This window comes from Sander lucioperca, chromosome 20 (assembly GCF_008315115.2).
Source record: "Sander lucioperca isolate FBNREF2018 chromosome 20, SLUC_FBN_1.2, whole genome shotgun sequence".
NCBI classification, from domain to species: Eukaryota; Metazoa; Chordata; class Actinopteri; order Perciformes; family Percidae; genus Sander; species Sander lucioperca.
The window spans coordinates 25,254,257-25,275,235 of record NC_050192.1 but is presented as its reverse complement, the minus strand read 5'-3'; the positions used below and the strand labels follow the sequence as shown (position 1 = coordinate 25,275,235).

Sequence of the window (20,979 nt, the reverse complement as noted above, 5' to 3'; positions counted from 1 at the left end):
TTTAACATGTTGGAACCTTTTGTATCATTACAGAAACAAAAAAATTTTACTTTGTGAAGTTGTCAATATTTTCACTATGCTCTCTGCCCGTAATCAGAACTCTTATCTGCCACAGAACTTGAATTTACCACCACTATACTTAGCAATAGTATTATTTTGTGCTCAATCTTGTATCGACTCTGATGCAATTTCACAGCAACATCCTGCATGCACCCAGTCATGATTAGCCTGATAAGCAGCATGTGTCTCACAGTGTGACTCATGAATCTCGTGAATGGGTGAGATAGTGAAGGCAGGAGTGCCAGGACAGGCTGCGTACACTGCAGATTAGCTCCATAGAAGGAAACACAAAGCCTAGACGTAATATTAATGTTGGACTTGGGCCAATGAACATAAACAAAAACACTATGTTTTCCAGTAGTTCATTTATTGGTCCAGCAGATGCAAAAATCAACTATACAACATACTGTCCTCTCATTCATAGTCCTCAAATTAAAACAAGGTGCCTCTCGCTCCAAGCATCCAAAACTACATACAAAATAAATAAGGAATATAATAAAACAGTTTTTACAAAAAACAAATTTCAAGTATGTCAAGCAAACTTGTTAACAAAAGTTTTACTGAGAGAGGTGAGCAGCAGCTTCTTTCTCAACAGATTTCCATTAGTACAAAAATACTTCTACACACATATTTTCATCAAAAGTCTCCCGTGAAAGTCATCTCCTATGCATCTCCAGTTATTCTGTATATACATTAACATTTACAAAGATATTATTAACAGCACGCATTGTTATAACAAAATATATGTGCTTACATTTGTGTCGCAGACAATGACAGCAAAAGGAAATCAAGAAATAATTAAACTTGAAAATTAAGAACTGTTAAATGATCAGCATGCACCGTAGCGTTGAAACTAAACACAATGAAAAATAAGTATTTCAAACTGTGAAAAGTAAAATATTGACGTGATATGTGGAGTTATTAGGTGAAATGTGGTGCCCTCTCTCGAGCAATCAATTAAAGAGAAATGGCAAGAGAAGCGGCGTAAGGCTTGCAAAACAAGCACTACAGGCACTCTACGGCAAAAAAATCACCTTCAGTACAGTCAACGTGACATGAGAAATACAGTGACACAAAATAAAAACAAAAGTACAAATGTATCCCCACTGTGCAAAATAATCGCTTATTTTATAATGTCAGCATACAAAGGAGTCAATTACGTCATGACGCTCTTTTGCACGCATTTTTAGAAAAGAGTGCATGATAAACGCCAATATAGGTGGTTACTTGTGTCTTTGGCTGACAAATAACTCATCAATTTAACGCTTCCTTCTTTTTCATGTTATTGCCTTCAGTGAGCCTTTGTCAGCGATACACTTTCTGACCTCTTGTGCCACGTGACACATCAGTGCAGTTTTATTGGCAAGGCTGCAGGACATCCCAGTGGCCAGATGAGTTTCTCCTCAGGTTCTGTAAACACAAAAATGCCACAAAAAACGTTGAGACTTTAGATGCCTTCTGTATTATTGGGGCAACTATTAACTATGCAACAAATTGCAAACACAAAAGACAGTGCTGTTGCATAAATATCCTCTGGCCAAATGATATTCTCTCAAGTAGTGAAATCTCTAAACCACAAGTTACATCACCTGTGTTTTCTCAGGCGCTAATTTCCTCTATATTTTTAGAGGGTGTGGACACAACCATTAAGTTCATGAGTGTGTGTGAGCAGGTTGCTGTAAGTAAGTGTGTGTGTGTGTGTGTGTGTGTGTGTGTGTGTGTGTGTGTGTGTGTGTGTGTGTGTGTGTGTGTGTGTGTGTGTGCGCACCAAGTTAATCCTCAGGTGATTATAAAGGAAGCTGACAAGCTCATCACACACCCAGGAGCTTTATACTGTACGTCTTAACGCTTTTCCACTGTGCCAGCAAAACTAGCGTCAACTAGTCATACAGTCAATAAAGTTCATTGACACCGCATGTTCATTTTACTGCCTACTTGAGAACTATTTGGTAGTGGTTGGTAGAGACCGAAGCTGATCTCATTCTCAAAAGAAAAATAATCTAATTAATTTAACAAAAGGGAGATATTATACTAACTGTAAACAGAACCAGAATGAGGAACAAACTAGGAGAAAAGTCAGGTCTGATGTAATAATACATTTATTCTGATGTAGTTACTACAGAGGGCTTTCAATGCGGACCCAATTCAAACTTTGGCGGCCATTTTGGAGGATATTTTGTAGTCACCAGCTGCTCTTCTAAACTCCAAAATATCCGAGCCTTTTAATCTAGCTTGTGAATATTGTCAGCTTGTTTGCAAGATAACTGGCTAACTAGCTAACCAGCATTGCTTTATTGTTAACACGTACGTTTGATAGCACAAAACGCTAACTAAGCCTGCTGGCTAGTTAGTTAATAATTTGATTACCTGCTCAAAAACTCACCTTGTTAAGGAGTAGTTTTTATTTTTTGGAGTAGAACTAGATTGGCTCTTCTAAAACACATTAATTATCTATCACAAAAACTAACATGTCTGTCGGTTTATGAGTGTAAATGCTCTTTTAACTGATCCTTTTAGTTAGTGAATATTCTCAGCTTGTTAGCACGCCAACTAGCTAACCATTATTGTTTGTTGTGAACATGTTTGATTAGCACAAAACAAGCGCATATAGTGGAAGCTAGCTTTAGCATGTTACATTTGTTTCTTTGCTAAATGAGCCTGCTGGCTAGTTATTTGATAGTTTGGCTTTTCTTAAATATCTTAACTATCATATGTAATAATATATATGATATATAATTATATAACCAACTTTTTTGTTGTCAACTTGTTAGCACGCTTACTAGCTAACCGTCCTTCTTATATTGTTAACACGTTTGATTATGGCAAAACAAGCGCATCTAGTGGAAGCTAGCTTTAGCATGTTACATTTGTGTCTTTGCTAAATGAGCCTGCTGGCTAGTTAGTTAATAGTTTTTATAATAGTTTATTTAATAGTTAATAATTACCTGCTCAAAAACTCGCCTTGTTTAGGAGTACTTCTAAAAGAGTATATTGTGCCACAGTATTTTAGTTTAGTCTGGTTGGCAGATATTCATCTGAAGTTATTAGTGTCAGATGTGGCTGCGCTGGCAGAACTACAGTATGAAGCAACTGCAAAGCCACTACGTTGTGTTTACCTTTGAAAGACAAAGAGTGAAACCGCTTTCAGATATTGGAGGATGGTTCGTCTTTAAACAGGACAAGACAGGCCAAAAATAAACCAAACACAGAGACAAGAACAGCATGAATCAGCGTATTACAACAGCAGATTGTGGTGACGAACAACAGTGACGCAGCAGGCAGGAATGTAAGCTGGGAAGTGAGAGTTCCCTTACAACAAATACAGTATGAGCTTTTTTTTTACTTTCCCACACTGACAGGAAACTGTACTGCTACTTCTCAAATATCATTTCCTGTGAGTCAAGCCTGCAATGTACTTTCTTTTTTTTTTTTTTTTTTTTTTTTGAGCAGAATGTGCATCGATATTTCTTCATTTTTTAGATTCAGTGTGAAAATAGTTAGGGGAAAAAATGTCAGCAGTGAGTAGAATGTAAAAGATGACACAGCAACAGGAAAAGTGGATGGATGAGATAAAAAGAGCAAGACAGCCAGAGATGCTAGAACTAAACAAATACTTACAGGCAAACTTTGCCCAGCCAGTGCTGTAAGGAGCAGAGGAGAAGGCCACAGAGCAAAAGAGGACAGGAAACAAAAGTGAGTGTCTTTACAGAGGCAGTCAGAAAGGAAACAGATGAAGGAAATGGGTTTTTTTTTAGCATCTCATAAGAGAATTCTCGGCAGAAACACAAACCTCTTATAAAAATGGTCTAATCAGTCTTCAGTTTCTTGTGACTTGAGTCTAAATAATTTGGTTCTGGCCCATATTAGTGAAGTGGAGTCCTTGTAACTCTAAATAAATAATGCTTGAAATGAAATGAAAGTGTGTTTGTGTGTGTGTTTATAAGAAACCAACCTGTCCAGCCAGAGTGATAGGAAGGTGCGAGGGGCTGCAGAGTGCCAGCGAGGCAACAGGTGGAGGCAGCTCCTGGATCGGAGACTCGTCTAGGTCATCGATGCGAGGTTTCTTGATGTTTGACTCGGGGCTGGTCAGAGGAGTCACGCTGTTCCGCCTGATCAAGGTGCCAGGACCCTTCTTCATCTCCTGCAGGGTGAGAAATATTAAGACCCTTAGACTTAGAAATCACAGCATATACAAATATTGCAGACACTGTTATCTTAATAAAAGAGCAAATTAATGTGCAGTTCTGGGTGGTTTCGTGTAAAAAGACAAAATAGTCAATAGCTATCTATCACCATCATGATGGTGGCTAAAGCTTTATCCAGTTCTTTCTCCTTTCTCAACATTTCCTGTAGTAATGAACTGTCACCCACAATAGCACAGGATGCGACACTGACTTCAGTTCTGTAGGGCTGAGCAGAACATTTCCAGTAATCAGTGTATCAAGCATTACCTCAGGTCTGTCTCTGTGGGTGTTCACCGCCTCCACATTCAGAGAGATGGACTCCACTTTGCACCCGTAGGCGACCGGGGTGAGCTTCAGCACCGTGTGGAGCGGACACTTCAGGTAGGGCATCTCCTCTGTAACAACAAGCAAAGGAAGGAAAAACATAGATGTGAACACAGTTGCATATAGCAGATTGGAGTATCATAAATCATTAGTAATCCATACAGCCTCTCACTAATCCATACAGTCTCTTTTTTCTTTCTTAATGTTAAACAGTTATATGTCCATTTGGTCTGTAACAATTATAACATAATTGTCTAATCGCAAGTTTTTTGTTGCCATTTTTAGGCCTTTATTTTTGACAGGACAGCTTAGACTTGAAAGGGGAGAGAGAGGGGGAATGACATGAACCGAACCTGTGGCCACAGCGTCGAGGACTGAGCCTCTGTATATGGGCGCGCGCTCTACTAGGTGATCTACCCAGGCGGCCACAATTTTTTTACATAATCGCTGTTTCTTTGTTTAACCGCAATTAATTGCTAACATAACTACTGATTGCAATTGTCAATTTTCTGTTAATTTAAGCAAAAAATACTATGTTTTATGATAATGAAAAGGCATGGTTTACTTCATAGGCTGTGTACCTGTGTTATTACATTATCTTGGTCACATGTCCAAGTAATATAACCATCCTGGGAATCCTGGGATTCATTCAAAACCTTAATTTGTTTGCAAAAGTAATACATAAATAAATATTTTTAAATTTGACTGAAAGAGACATTTATATTGTTAATCGCAATTATTTCTGAGACAATTCATTGTATATTAAAATTTGGAATTGTTACAGCTCTAATGGACATATTTGTTTCAGTATTTATTGTTTTTTCATTTCATATTCATGTTTAATATGCTTATGTATGCACCAACAGCCAAGGGAAATTCCTTGTGTTTCCTTGGCATTGAATCCCTTTCTGATCTCATTCTGATTATTTAGGTTATGACACTAAACGAGAGGGCTTTATGGGACTTGTAGTACCCACCTGCACTCTTATCCAGGAAGTAGGCCAGCAGGCAGCGCATGACAGCCTGGTGGCATATAACCAGGACGTTCTCTTGCCTCTCCAGGTCCATGATGACTGGCTCCACCCGCTGGACCAGGTCCTGGTAAGACTGTAGTCAGGATCAGGAGGGTGGGGTTGTTTATTATTGTCAGTATATTTGGTCATAGTTCAATGAAATACCCTTAAGTAGGGTTGCATTCTTACATCGAAAACAATAATGTGGATTATTTTGCTATATACTCAAATGGATCATAGTTGTTATCAGTGGTGGAAGAAGTATTCAGCTCCTTTACTTGAGAAAAAGTACTAATACCACACTGTAAAAAAGTTACAAGTAAAAGTCTTGCATTGAAAATGTTACTTAAGTAAAAGTATGTAAGTAGCATCAGGAAAATGTACTTAAAGTATTAAAAGTAAAAGTACTCAATGCAGAAAAATCGAAACAGTTCTGTGTTTAATAGTCTAATCAGCTGGACATGTAGGCCGTTATATTGTTGGGTAGTTTAATTTATAATGAAACATTGTATATTTATATACTACATGTGTTTTGTGTGCACAAATCTAAATGTGTAAAATAACTAGTAACTAAAGCTGTCAGATGAATGTAGTGGAGTAAAAAAGACTCAAGTAAAGTACAAGTACCTCAAATGTGTACTTTACTTGAGTCTTTTTTTCTTTTCTTTTTCACTGATTCAATGTACTTTGCTACATTCCACCACTGGTTGTTAATATTATTTTTTAATTATAGCATATGACCTAAATCAAAAATAAATTCTCTGTATTTTAGGTTTGTTAAGTGTGAAGGTGTCCAGTGGTTGTTGACTGTGTTTGTACCTCTCCAGCAGGGTAGCGATAGTAGTATTTATCTTCATCTCTCAAAGCAAACTCCTCTGGGAATTTCTCCTTCATCTCATCATACGTCATCTCTTCACATATTCCCTAAAAAGAACAAAGAAGAAATATTGTAGCTTGGGGAAAAAAATAATATAGCTGTGTGATGTGTAGAGCTGTAACAATTCCAAATTTCACTATACAATTAATTGCCTCATAAATAATTGCAATTAACAATATCATGGTCTCTTTCAGTACAATTTAAAATGATTTATTTATGTATTACTTTTGCAAACAAATTAAAGGTTTGAATGAATCCCAGGATATATTTTTTTGTTATATTACTGTTATGTGACCCAGATAATGTAATAACACATATACACAGCCTATGAAGTAAACCACGCCTCTTTATTATCATAAAGCTAAAATGCACCTAAAACGTACAATTACCATCAACAGTCATACCCCTAAGGACCTCAGCTAATGTAAGCAATGAATTGCGGCTAAACAAAGAAACAGCAATTATGTAATAAACGTTACAGGCCTAGTAGTCTCGCATCGCCAGACCTTCCTCCACAGCGCTGCGGAGGAGGGTCTGGTTGGTCCACACAGCATTCTGGGATGGGAGAAAAACGTGCTCTGATTTATTGGCATTTTTTTAAACCAATCACAATCGTCTTGGGCAGCACCACTGCAAAATAGCCTCTGGAAGGAACTTGTTTTGGTGGAACGTGTACGTTCAAAAGTTGTTTTAATCGTGCAACAGAAAACTCAGATTGGACAGATAGTCTAGCTAGCTGTCTGGATTTACCCTGCAGAGATCTGAGGAGCAGTTAGCCAACACAAAGAAAGAGGAAGGTAACGGATATCCGGCCGAAATGAAAGACATCCAGCGGAATTTCCGACAGCACCTGAACAATCCCGGAAGTGGAACCTCGTGAATATAGACTACAGGCCTAGTGATGTGGCTTCATAGTGTGTGTTTGAGTGATACTCACAGCGTCTATCTCGTTGAGAGCCTTCCACTGTTCGTACGGGACTCCCAGGTGCTCTGCGGTCTCGATGCTGCGACACAGCTGGCTGCTCCAAACCTTGAGATCCTTCAGCTGCTGCTCTTCCACAAACCGAGCCAGGGCATCCGAAAACTACAACAGGGAGGGAACAGTCTTTAGCACCTGAAGTTCTTCGATCATGATGTTTGAAATCTTGTCATTTTGTCGACTGTCTACTTTCATAATCTGTTTTATGTTTCTGTCTGCAGCTGTTGGTACCTGTTTGCCCCGCGGCGAGAGGCCTGCGTCCCCGCCCAGCCGGCCCTCCACGTTGTCGGTGCTCTCTCCGTGCCGACACAGGTAGATGGTGCGTGGCTGGACGTGAATGTTCATCAGGTAGTAGACAATCTTGCTCTGGATGTGATCCTGGATCCGGTTGACGAGGAAGCGCCGACCCACGTCTATCACCTTGATGAAAGAGAGATCCCTGGAGGAAGAACAGAATGGGGTGAGCAGTTAATGGGTGAGTTTTGCATTGGATATTGCAGATATCTTGACAAAGTCAATGCTGATCATTTTACCTGTCATACTGATTGGGGTCCAGAGGTTGGTAGCTGGTTTTGTAGCATTCAATTCTCCTCTGGAAATCCAACATGGCGTCATTTTTGTTGCAGTCCCGGTAGTCTGGACACGACACCTTCACTTCCTGCACAGGGAGGAAGATTGTCAGACGGCAAATACCACGCCTGATGCCGGAGAGTTATAAACACGTTACGTTCTATGTCTTTCAAACAGCGCCAGGATGCATCGTGGTGCCATGCTTGCGACTCACCATGATGTTTGACGCGATCACGCTGGGATCGTCGCATACCGACTCGATGAAAAAGATCTGGTCACAGAAAAGGAAAAGTAGTTAAAAGCCGCTGCATCGCCGATGATGTCAGTCCTTGACTCTTCATGTCGCCACAGTAACACTTACCTTGAAGCTATTCTCACTGCCAAACTGAAGGATCATGTCTCGTCTTTCTCGTGTCGTGTTTGTGGCGTCAAAGACCTGAAAGGGACATGAAACAGCGTTGTAAGACAATGGGTTTTCATCGTGTCAAACATTAGGACAAAGTTTGAGAAAAGCATGCAATGCATGGTGGGAAACTCACCGCTACTTGGCCTCCCTCCTCCTTCAAATATGATTTGACATCCCTCAAGGCTGCTAAGGCACATTGCCTGAAGAGCAAAAACAGCGATGTTCATTTAGTGTTATCAATAAAATATAAACAGTAGATTACATAGGTGTAATTTAGGGGGGGTTAAGTCTTTTTTTCTCTCTCTTTTTTCCACAATTTTTTCGATGTTTTGACGCTTTTAAAAAACAAAATACATGCATACATGTCCCGGGACCTCCCTAGATAGTTGGAGATCTTAACCCCCCCAATGTTGAACCCCTTGGTAGATTTCTTTTATTATGCAAGTGTATTTGGGTTAAACTTACTGTCTGATTTTCACGGCACACTCATTATCAGACTTGAAGAAGTCATAGGAGCTGTAGTTCTTGACTGCCTCCCTCCGGTACTCTCCCACATTGAAGACTGCAACACACACACACACACACACACACACACACACACACACACACACACACACACACACACACACACACACACACACACACACACACACACACACACACGGGAAGAAGCAACAAGCATGACCACCATGTCCTGGAGGTTGAAACATGAGTTGACGCTGCCTGGCAAAACACTTCCAGGAATAAAACATTAAATGTCATCCTGTAACTGATACGCTATTGGACAAACTGTTCATGTTTGTGTGGGCTGTGTACCTTTGGTGGGCATGCCGATCCAGTTGAGGTAGCGGGTGAGTTTTTTGGACATGTACGTCTTCCCTCGAGCCGGAAGACCCACCATCACGATAACGGTGGGGGGGTTGGCAAAGTGGGGGGCGCAAGCCGCTGCAGAGAAGGATGTAAAAATAAAAGGAGTAAACATCTTTCCTATTATTCAGACAGTAAAGGAGCAGAAGATATCAAGAAGTAACATCTTGAATTTACATCTTGTGCTCTGCAACCTGAGAGGGCCCATACCCAGCTGCCTAGGGTGGGCACAAATAACTGGTCACCAAGAGCTGCAACCTGCCTGAATCCATTCATTTAAACAACTTCTGCACCTAACATCTATATGCTGACACACTCCCAGCGGGCACGAGGTTGTCTGCTGCTGCCAGGCTCGCCTTTTCCTTCAACCTTACTGCACATCTGACCCACTTCTGCACGCTCTGAACGGGCTTACACGACCCAGGATTAGTAGTTTTCACTTGACCTGATTTACTGTAACCCCATCACTGAGGCCCCTGGGAAATGTATTATATGAAATCAAATGTCAGATTCACTTAGAGGATGGCTGGGCAGAGGAATGCAGGGCGTTGATTATACATGAAAAAAATATGTTCTGTACATCATTGGAATCTGTTTGATTGAAGCAGTAAATACTTTTCATGGCACATTTCTTCAGTTTCAAAGGTTTCTTTGTTCATCCAGGCGAGCAGGGTTATTCTTTTCAGTCTCCATTGCTGCAGTTGTAAACATAAGCACGGATCACGCATTGCCTGATAACGCCCTGAGGGCTAATTTATACTTGCTAATCTTGTTTACATAGCAAAAGAGCCATGTTAATTAAGCCGAAAAACGGATCACAGTATAAATTGATTCTCGGACATCTGGTTAATTTTTTGTCCACCAGCCAAATGGCTAGTGAATGTTAAAATTTTACCAGCCACTCAATAGATAACCATTGTTTTTTTGGCTGGTGAGTGAAGCAAATCTACCAGCCACTTGAATATTTTACCAGCATTTGGCTGCTAATTTTGGACCTAGGATAGAGATATATATATATATATATATATATATTTTGACTGGATATCATTATCACGATATCACGTTGTGCAATATTATATCGAAAGTGTCGCGATACGTATGCAATATTTTTTTATATTTACTTTTATTGTTTCTAATATGTCCTGTTCTGTAGACATGCTCTTTATATATTTTATACTGTCCAACCAGTAAAACATGTCCTGTTCTATAGACATGGTCCTTATTTATTTATTCATGTTGTACCATTCCAATATGACTGTCAGTTGAAATAAACCTTGTGTTGTAAGAAAACTTGTTTTATTTGTTATGAATCTATTTTGATGCGTTTTCCCATAACTTTTGCAGTTTTACATTTGATAAAGACATAATTCATAATGAATATCGCAATATCACATTTTGTCAATATCGTGCAACCCTAACCTAGGGTTCAGGGAGGGTCTGAGCTAAGCTGTAGATGTGTCGTTTATCTTTTCTTGGTTTGAATTTGCAGATATTTGACTTTTTGGCTGTCCTCAAAAACAAAGGAGAAAGCTTCTTGGTGACATTAAAGTGATTATATGTTGCTGTAAAAACTGTAGTGCCTGTTTTCTGAGCACACATCCCTCGACAACAATCTCTTCTCTGTGGTCACCCTGGTAGGGTCGCACCATGAACACGCGCTGCCGGCCGACCAATTAGAAAACGGTAGGCTACCGCTTCAAAAGCATCCGACAGAGGTTGCGGGCATAGACTGGTTGCGGGGCACTGTGGTAACCATGGTGACCGAGGTTTCGTCATGCTCCAGTTGGAGATATGTGACGTACCGCACGTGCTGATGAAGACCACCAATCAATGAATTGATAAGTCAAAAGGCCGGTGTAGAACAGGTGCACTGATGACTCAGATACATCACAACTGCCCCTCAGCAGAAATATTAGAAGGGAATTGGAGAGAAAATGTCGATTTAAAATCCCATGGTTACTTCTTAGAAAACAGTAATTTGTCATACGGGGATTCAGTCATTCAAACAAACCTTTATTGAAGAAATAAACGCAGCCTAGCGAGTGCTGCTGCTCACCAACACGTCGGCTAGCCGTAAGAGATAAAAGGAGCTGCCCACTGCAATACACTTTTTAAGTCCATGTAAAAAATATTGGATTAAAAAACTATATATAGGCTAATATTAAGAATGTCACTCTGCAGCGATACGATACCAATGAAAACACAAGAAAACCATATGAATAGAAATGTTTTTACCTCTCCGGGGTGCCGGCTTGTCATCCTTGGTGGGCACCCAGATCTTTTGGATCCTGTTCTGGGTCAGCTCTCTGGGCATTCCTCAAGGACTGAAGAGCCGCACAGTACACGAGAACCGAGCTGCTTAGATCCCGGGGACAAAAAAAGAGCCGGTGGTTGTTTGAGCAGGAGCCTCGTCCTTTCAGAACTGAGCTGTTCTTAATGTCTACAGAGCGCGTTGAGCCGGGCTAATCTGCCGGTCTGCGGCACACATCCGCTATTTAACCCCGCCCGGCCGGCAGAGCAACGTGACTGCGGTGACGAAATGACACACACGCGCACACATATCCATGATGACATCCACCAATACAGTCAGGCACAGCGCCTCTCTGTGGTAGTCTTACTCTGATTGGATGATAATGTTGCATGCAATAGTAGCCTAAATAAATGATACTACCTATGAAATGGAACGTGAATGTAGTAATTAGTATTATTACATTATAATAATTATATTAGTAGCAGCCGAAGTAATTTATATTTGGTCTATGGAGTGGTAGCAGTAGTCATATGACGTTTTTATTATTTAATATATCGGAAATTTCCTCATAAGGTCAATCAGTTGAATAGTGGCGGTTTTTTGTAAAATAATTTTTAATGGACACTTTCTCCACGTCTACCTGTTGCTTCAGCATTGGCCCCACTGTATAATCTCTTTAGTGAGTCTGAGGAAACCTAGAGGATACGTGCAGACTCTCACATCACCTCACTCTGCTTCCTCACACTGGGTTGTCCTGTTGAGTCATAATGGGTATGATTTTTATATATATGTATACATACAGAGCGAGAGAGCGAGAGAGAGAGAGAGAGAGAGAGAGAGAGAGATGTGGTACAATTATCAAAAAGCCCACATTGACTCATATATTTTAAGTCAATGTACTAAAAAAGGAAATGTCGGAGAACCAGACTCCCTTGATAAATCAAGGCAAAATAAGTCACATTAGATACGAAATATAGTCCAGAGTTTAATCTGGAGAGCTTTTAAAACCTCCTGTAAAATGATATAAACTCCACTTTCTCCAAAATGCTTCTAAAGAGTGTTCCTTATAATGTAATATTTATGTTGTTATTTATTATCACATATTTTAACCAACTTAATTCTGTTATTTTCTTAATTTGCAGTGGATGTTTGCAGCTTTTTACAGCATCTAGGCGGAGATGAAATATAACAGCTCACTGAACTTCTGCTGGTTTGCAGTTTCAGCCTGAACCCAGGCTGCAAATAGAGAGTTAAACACACACACACACACACACACACACACACACACACACACACACACACTATCTCATCACACCTTGCAATATTTTCTATATAAAATACCAAACCTTAATAGTGAATCCTAATGGAGCAAATTGTTATTCGCAAGTCACTTAAAGTGCATCTGTGATGCTCATAATGAGCAATGAATTTATCATGACCTCATTCTGTTGGCAAGTCAAGTTTTTTGCTTTATATTATTGTTCTGTAAAGCACTTTGTAACCTCTTCAAAAAGTGCATACTGTATAGGCGAAGATTTACTCATCAAACCATAAGTGACTTTAGTGATATTTTTCTAATGTTCTTAATGTTGTAAAGGTGAAAGGTGATAATCTTTTTTTTTTTTTCCTGGAGAGACTGACAGAGGGAAAAACGTGCCTGCTGGATAAAAGCTGCTGATGATTTAACTGTTGTGCAATTTTCTTACAATGTCTTATTGTCTTCTTCGTCTGCAGTTCCTTAACTTTTTACAGTGTACTGAAATTCCTCCGTTGCCTCAGTTTGGACTTTACAAAGCCTCTGAACTCTCTGCAACCTTTTCCCAAAAACCTTTTTATGGCAATCCAGCTAATATCCTGATTATTTAACTGAGTTTAATAATCAGAGTGACAAACTCTTTCCTGTTGACGGCCTGAACAAAGGGCAGCTGAGAGACAAAAGAGACCAGTCGTGGTATTTATGTGTTTAACATCCCCCTCAAACATTAACATGTAACTGCAGTTATTTTCCTAAACACAAGTAGAATAAAAGTAAAAATGTGTACAAGGTTAGGTTATGATGTTTCCACCTAAAGGATTCAGACGTATCACAGTCTGAATTGAAAGTGTTGGGATGGAGAAACTGTGGTTGTGAAACCCCATTTGGTTTGTGTCTGTTGTTTGTCCTGATAGTAAGACACTTTTTAAACTTTGCCTTAGAAAGAAACAGTGCAGGAGAGATAAAGTTTATAGGAGCGTGAATGTATCCTTAGACGATAAGATTATCACCTTTCACCTTAACAGTAACACTGTTATTTTTACTGGAGAGACTGACAGAGGGAAAAACGTGCCTGCTGGATAAAAGCTGCTGATGATTCAACTATTGTGCAATTTTCTTATAAAGCCTTATTGTTTTCTTTAGTATAGAAATAAAAGAATATCACCTTAGCTTAATTCTTTCATACATTACAAATGCAGAGTATGGCAGTGATTTAGATTGAGACCATCCCCCCACCCTGCAGAAAATCCCAGACTGGCTGATGACCTGAATGACCTTTACTGCAGGTTTGAGAAGCACCCATTATCACACCCCTCACACACAAAAAGCTTTTCCCTCAACACCCAACACCCTCCCCCCACCTGCGCTAACAATCCCTGAGAAGGATGTGTGCTGGCTCTTTCAGAAGCAGAAGATCAAGAAGGCTCCAGGACCTGATGGTGTGTCCCCCTCTTGTTTGCGAGTCTGTGCTGAACAGCTGGCGCCAATCTTCACGCAGATCTTTAACCAGTTCCTGGAGCTGTGTGAAGTGCCCTCCTGCTTCAAATGCTCCATCATCATCCCAGTCCCCAAAAAACCCTCCATCACAGGATTAAATGACCTCAGGCCTGTCGCCCTGACGTCGGTCATGAAATCCTTTGAAAGACTGGTGTTGAGCCACCAGAAGGACATAACAGGACATGCTGGACTCCCTGCAGTTTGCCTACAGGGCAAACAGGTCGGGGGTTGATGCTGTCAATATGGGACTGCAATAAATCCTGCACCACCTCGACTCCCCAGGGACGTATGCCAGGATCCTGTTTGTAGACTTCAGCTGAACTCCTACATCAGAAGCTCACCCAGTTCTCATTGCCTGCCACCACCTGTCAGTGGATCACCAGCTTCCTGATTGACAGGCAGCAGCATGTCAGACTGGGGAGCATCTCATCCAAAACCCGGTCCATCAGCACTGGCGCCCCACAGGGGTGTGTCCTCTCCCCACTGCTCTTCTCCCTCTACACTAATGACTGCACCTCAAAGAACCCGTCTGTAAAACTCCTGAAGTTTGCAGAGGACACCACCGTCATTGGTTTGATCCAGGATGGTGATGAGTCTGTTTACAGACAGGAGGTGGAACAGCTGGTCCAAAGGTGCAGTCAGAACCCCCGGGAGTTAAACCCCAAGAAGACTGTGGAAATGACAGTGGACTTTAGGAGAAGTCAATCAACACTGTTCTGCTCATCTACCTCATGTATATTTTCAATCTTACAATTACAATATTGTTATTAATATATTTCCATTGCAATGAACTGCCTTGCACTATATATACATTGACTCAATATGTGTTAAGTCAATGTACTAAAAAAGTTTGAAAGGAAATGTCGGAGAGCCAGACTCCCTTGATAAATCAAGGCAAAATAAGTCACATTAGATACTAAATATATAGTCCAGAGTTTGATCTGGAGAGCTTTTAAAACCTCCTGTAAAATGATATAAACTGCACTTTCTCCAAAATGCTTCTAAAGAGTGTTTTTTTAATATAATATTTATGTTGTTATTTATTATCACATATTTTAACCAACTTAATTCTGTTATTTTTTTAATTTGCAGGAGATGTTTGGTCCTTTTCACAGCATCTAGGCGGAGATGAAATATAACAGCTCACTGAGCTTCTGCTGGTTTCAGCCTGAATCCAGGCTGCAAATAGAGAGATAAACACACACACACACACACACACACACACACACACACACACACACTATCTCATCACACCTTGCAGTATTTTCTATATAAAATACCAAACCTTAATAGTGAGTCCTAATGGAGCAAATTGTTATTCGCAAGTCACTTAGAGTGCATCTGTGATGCTCATAATGACATAATGACTTTATCATGACCTCATTCTGTTGGCAAGTCAAGTTTTTGCTTTATATTATTGTTCTGTAAAGCACTTTGTAACCTCTTCAAAAAGTGCATATTGTATAGGTGAAGATTTACTCATCAAACCATAAGTGACTTCAGTGATATTTTTCTGACACTACAGCAGTAATGTTGTAAAGGTGAAAGGTGATAATCTTATCGTCTAAGGATACACTGTTATTTTTACTGGAGAGACTGACAGAGGGAAAAACGTGCCTGCTGGATAAAAGCTGCTGATGATTCAACTATTGTGCAATTTTCTTATACAGTCTTATTGTTTTCTTTAGTATAGAAATAAAAGAAGATCGCCTTAGCTTAATTCTTTCAGACATTACAAATGCAGAGTATGGCAGTGATTTAGATTGAGACCATCCCCCCACCCTGCAGAAAATCCTGAATGACCTTTACTGCAGGTTTGAGAAGCACCCATTATCACACCCCTCACACACAAAAAGCTTTTCCCTCAACACCCAACACCCTCCCCCCACCTGCGCTAACAATCCCTGAGAAGGATGTGTGCTGGCTCTTTCAGAAGCAGAAGATCAAGAAGGCTCCAGGACCTGATGGTGTGTCCCCCTCTTGTTTGCGAGTCTGTGCTGAACAGCTGGCGCCAATCTTCACGCAGATCTTTAACCAGTTCCTGGAGCTGTGTGAAGTGCCCTCCTGCTTCAAATGCTCCACCATCATCCCAGTCCCCAAAAAACCCTCCATCACAGGATTAAATGACCACAGGCCTGTCGCCCTGACGTCGGTCATGAAATCCTTTGAAAGACTGGTGTTGAGCCACCAGAAGGACATAACAGGACATGCTGGACTCCCAGCAGTTTGCCTACAGGGCAAACAGGTCGGGGGTTGATGCTGTCAATATGGGACTGCAATAAATCCTGCACCACCTCGACTCCCCAGGGATGTATGCCAGGATCCTGTTTGTAGACTTCAGCTCAGCGTTCAACACCATCATCCCTGAACTCCTACATCAGAAGCTCACCCAGTTCTCATTGCCTGCCACCACCTGTCAGTAGATCATCAGCTTCCTGATTGACAGGCAGCAGCATGTCAGGCTGGGGAGCATCTCATCCAAAACCCGGTCCATCAGCACTGACACCCCACAGGGTTATGTCCTCAAAGAACCCGTCTGTAAAACTCCTGAAGTTAGCAGAGGACACCACCGTCATTGGTTTGATCCAGGATGGTGATGAGTCTGCTTACAGACAGGAGGTGGAACAGCTAGTCCAAAGGTGCAGTCAGAACCACCGGGAGTTAAACCCAAAGAAGACTGTGGAGATGACAATGGACTTTAGGAGATGTCCCCCCCCCCCCTCACCATCCAGAACAACACAGTGTCCACTGTGGATTCCTTTAGGTTCCTGGGATCAACCATCTCACAGGACATAAAATGGTCTCCCCACATTGACTCTGTCCAGAAAAAGACCCAGCAGAGGTTATACTTCCTGCGACAGCTAAGGAAGTTTAATTTGCCTAAGGAGCTGCTGACCACTTTCTACTTAGCCATCATTCAGTTTGTCATCTGCACCTCCATCACTGTCTGGTTTGGGTCAGCCACCAAACAGGACAGGGCCAGACTGCAACGGACAATTAAGGCTGCAGATGGGATCATTGGAGCTGACCTTCCATCTATCCAGGACCTGTACCGGTCCAGGGTCAGGAAAAGGGCGGCAAAAATTTCTGCAGACCCCTCACATCCTGGTCACAAACTGTTCAACCTCCTTCCCTCTGGTAGGCGATACAGGGCACTGTTCGCCAAAACCAGCCGACACCAAGACAGTAGGCTTGTTCGAGATGAACTGCGCCTCGCCTGTAAAGTGGACGTGAGCAGGCGGCAGCAGCCGGGGGCGGTGACAAAAATCCGCTCTCAATTCGGACAGTTTCCAGTCGTTTCCAGCAGCCTTCAGGCTGAACAGGAAGTGACAGAAACACTGTGGTCCGATTCCAATTTAATAAAATGTTACCAGACCCATATATCAGCTTGTACACAGTCTCCAGTTGTTTTTATTATGACAGAGTAGCTGTTAAAATTCTCTACATGCGATCTGCTGCTGATTTTAATTAACAACACACTGTAGATGATCTGTAATCTGAACAGATTTAGTCTCTCTGACTTCTAAACGTCACTATCAACCACACAATATGTGGTTTGTACAGAATAAGCCTTTAAATCAGACAAATAGCAATTAAAATCCCTCCAATTCAAAATCAATAAAAAGTTTATATAAAACGTCATCATGTTGAGTTGATTCTGAACCAAGTAGTTGTTGGATCAGCTGAGAAGCAGGCGTTTCCCAGCATGCCCTGGGTCCGCCTGGGTCTTGCAGTTGGTGAAAAGCAACTGCGCTGCCTGCGTCGGCCGTCTTGATCTCGTGAGGTTATCGTTGCCCAAGTGTGCATGACGTCAGAGCAATTCGGAATCAAGTCGGACACATATCTAACCGGATGCATTGGGCGGTGATCGATTCTGCGCAGACCTGACTCATCTCAAACAAGCCTATTTTCTTTCCCCAAGCTGTCACTCTGTTAAATGCTCAGAAATAGCCCCCACCCTTACACTGAACAATGTCAATCAACACTGTTCTGCTCATCTACCTCATGTATATTTTCAATCTTACAATTACAATATTGTTATTAATATATTTCCATTGCACTGAACTGCCTTGCCCTATATTTATATTTAAATCTTAAATCTCAGACTATACTGATATTGCACTATTCCTTCCCTCTCTTCAGTTGTTATTGTATATTTTTTGTAAATTTCTAAATTCTATTGTATTGTTGTATTGCTGCATACTTAACAGTATTTGTTTTCATATTTCTTACTTTCCTTTCTGGTTTTATTCTTTTTTATTCTAGCATGAATGTTGTACCTTTGAGAGCAAAGATTAACTGGAGTCAAATTCCTTGTTTGTTTGCACAAACCTAGCCAATAAAGCTGATTCTGATTCTGATTCTGATTTTGACTCAGGAGGAAAATTGTTTGTCTGTGTTGTCCAACCTTCCCTCAAATACGCTAGCTGTGAATCCAAATGAGGCTAGGCATAAGGTAATTAAATGATATAAGGAAAACACTCAATTAACTATAAGTCTGTGATGAAATGGACTTTGATTGAGGTCTCTCTGACCACAAAATGGTTCATTATTCCTGGTTTAGAATAGAATATACACAAAAACAGAGTAACGTAAGCTATTGTTCCCAGAGGTCAACAATGAATAATAATGTTTAAATATAAAGTAGGTTTTCTATAAGTTATAGTTTTGAACCACACTGACGTTTAGATTCAGCAGGCTTTTATATTGGTATTTGCAATTTAATGTGCAATACGGTATGGGAGTTATAAGGCAAATAGTCTCGCATTGCCAGACCCTCCTCCACAGCCCTGCGGAGGAGGGTCTGGCTAGTCCACACAGCATTCTGGGATGGGAGAAAAACGTGCTATGGTTTATTGGCATTTCTTTAAACCAATCACAATCGTCCGGGGCGGCACTAAGCGCCGGACGGAGCAACGGTGCCACAGCAAAATAGCCTCGGGAAGGAACTTGTTTTGGTGGAACGTGTACGTTCATAAGTCTTTTTAGTTGCGCAACAGAAAACTTTGGACAAAAGATTGGACAGATAGTCTAGCTAGCTGTCTGGATTTACCCTGCAGAGATCTGAGAAACAGTTAACCATACAGTTCAACTGGAGTTTAGAATGCCAACACAAAGAAAGTGGAAGGTGACGTACATCCAGCCGAAATTAGGGGCATCCGGCAGAAATGAAACGTCGTCGGTATAGACTAGAGGGCAAAACACAATTTTTTTGGTTATACTGCCCCCTGCTAGCAGAATAGTGTACATTTTTGTGCCTGAGATTCCTGCGGGGGACTTGACCAGTCCTGAAAATCGCATCGCCACACCATGTACGGTTTAGGCTGCAGCGACACTTTTAGCAACGGAAAAATAATCAACTTTGCGATTAACAATAGGGCTCCCACTACCACTGGCACAGGAAGCTGCGTTGCCTTGAATACACAGCTCCCAGCCCCCTCGGACTTGGACCTCTAATCCTCACCCAGCATGGTCTGGGATCCATAGAGCTCAGACGATGAGTAATTTTACTTGTATATAACGATAACAATCTCCTCCCATGTCTTGGTCAATAGTCATACGAGTTCATTACATAAGGTATACTTACTTTTTCAACAGAACATCATAGTAATACAACATTTAATCTGTGCATTCTAGTACATCTAGTAAATGTCCGTAAACAGAATGAATCTCTGGGGGACTTTTAAAAGACAAGTAACTGCACATTTACACAGATTGTTTTTCACCCACTCCTACCTATCACCAAATTTCAGGATGCAGGTTGAACGGACAGTGATCTTATACTTATGCGTTGTTTTTTTCCACTGTATTTATTTGGCAACTATAGTTAACAGTTACTTTACACATTAATATATTACGTAAAAAAAATTAGATGATAAGGGTATCTAATACAATACTTTGTTTAAGAATAAACCAGTGTTTTTTGCTTGTGGCCCTTATAAAAAGCAATGTCTGGCTGGGCCCCTTGTCATGTTTTAAATGTCTATGAGTTGTCTGCTGTTTCACCAAAGAGAACTTCACAGATGGTTTCATTTAAATACCTGCTCAATAACCAAAGCGGTATCTATCATTTCACAATAAAAGCAACAATTGGAGAGAAAAAAATCCAGTTGCTACAATTGTGTAGCAGAACTTAGTTTTTTTTTCCCTCTGGTATCCCATTATTTATCTCACAACCCCTCAGATTTTTCTTGCGACCCTTGGAGGATAACTGTGTATGAAGTAGTTAAAACTACAGTAGCTAATTTAATTTCCCCTTGCAGGATTAATAAAGTATACCTTCTGTTCTCTAGCTGCAACAGGCTAATGCTACTAATACATTGATGCATCAGTAATAACACTCTAATATAAAGCTATATATTAATCATTGTAACAAGTACTTTTATTTTAGCACTGAATACTTTTGCTTCTTACTTTGAAGTGTTTGTCAGGATGAAATATTTCACATTTTGAAACATAAACATAAACATACATAAACAGTGCAATGTTGAGAGAAACATCATCACTGTGGAATGAGGTGGAAGGAATCACACAGATATCACTAGGCTGCATCCATTAAAAATAAGTCACAGACTTAACGTACTCATTAATTGACCTGAACACAGCATATAATGTAGGTCAACCTACTCGCCTTTACAAACACGATACTGAGAGCTGTCCACTTGTTTTGGATCACTCATGACAGACAGGCCAAGT

At 40.7% G+C, this 20,979-nt stretch overlaps 1 protein-coding gene across 4 annotated transcripts; it reads right to left on the bottom strand.

The window, feature by feature from the left end:
* Positions 1-406: 406 nt before the first annotated feature.
* On the bottom strand, positions 407-11,767 carry pfkfb3 (6-phosphofructo-2-kinase/fructose-2,6-biphosphatase 3). Of its 4 annotated transcripts, XM_031306093.2 has the most exons (16): positions 11,516-11,767; positions 9,230-9,358; positions 8,879-8,975; positions 8,547-8,613; positions 8,369-8,443; positions 8,222-8,278; positions 7,971-8,095; positions 7,669-7,876; positions 7,396-7,542; positions 6,401-6,505; positions 5,546-5,675; positions 4,512-4,639; positions 4,013-4,201; positions 3,679-3,701; positions 3,177-3,227; positions 407-1,470 (listed from the first exon to the last, which is right to left on the bottom strand). In XM_031306093.2, exons 1-16 carry the CDS (start codon positions 11,592-11,594, stop codon positions 1,464-1,466), a joined length of 1,617 nt encoding a protein of 538 aa, XP_031161953.1. In that variant the 5' UTR covers positions 11,595-11,767; the 3' UTR covers positions 407-1,463. The 4 variants fall into 4 exon arrangements, with proteins under 4 accessions (XP_031161953.1, XP_031161955.1, XP_031161954.1 ...); XM_031306095.2 differs by lacking the exon at positions 3,177-3,227; XM_031306094.2 differs by lacking the exons at positions 3,177-3,227; positions 3,679-3,701.
* Positions 11,768-20,979: the final 9,212 nt, after the last annotated feature.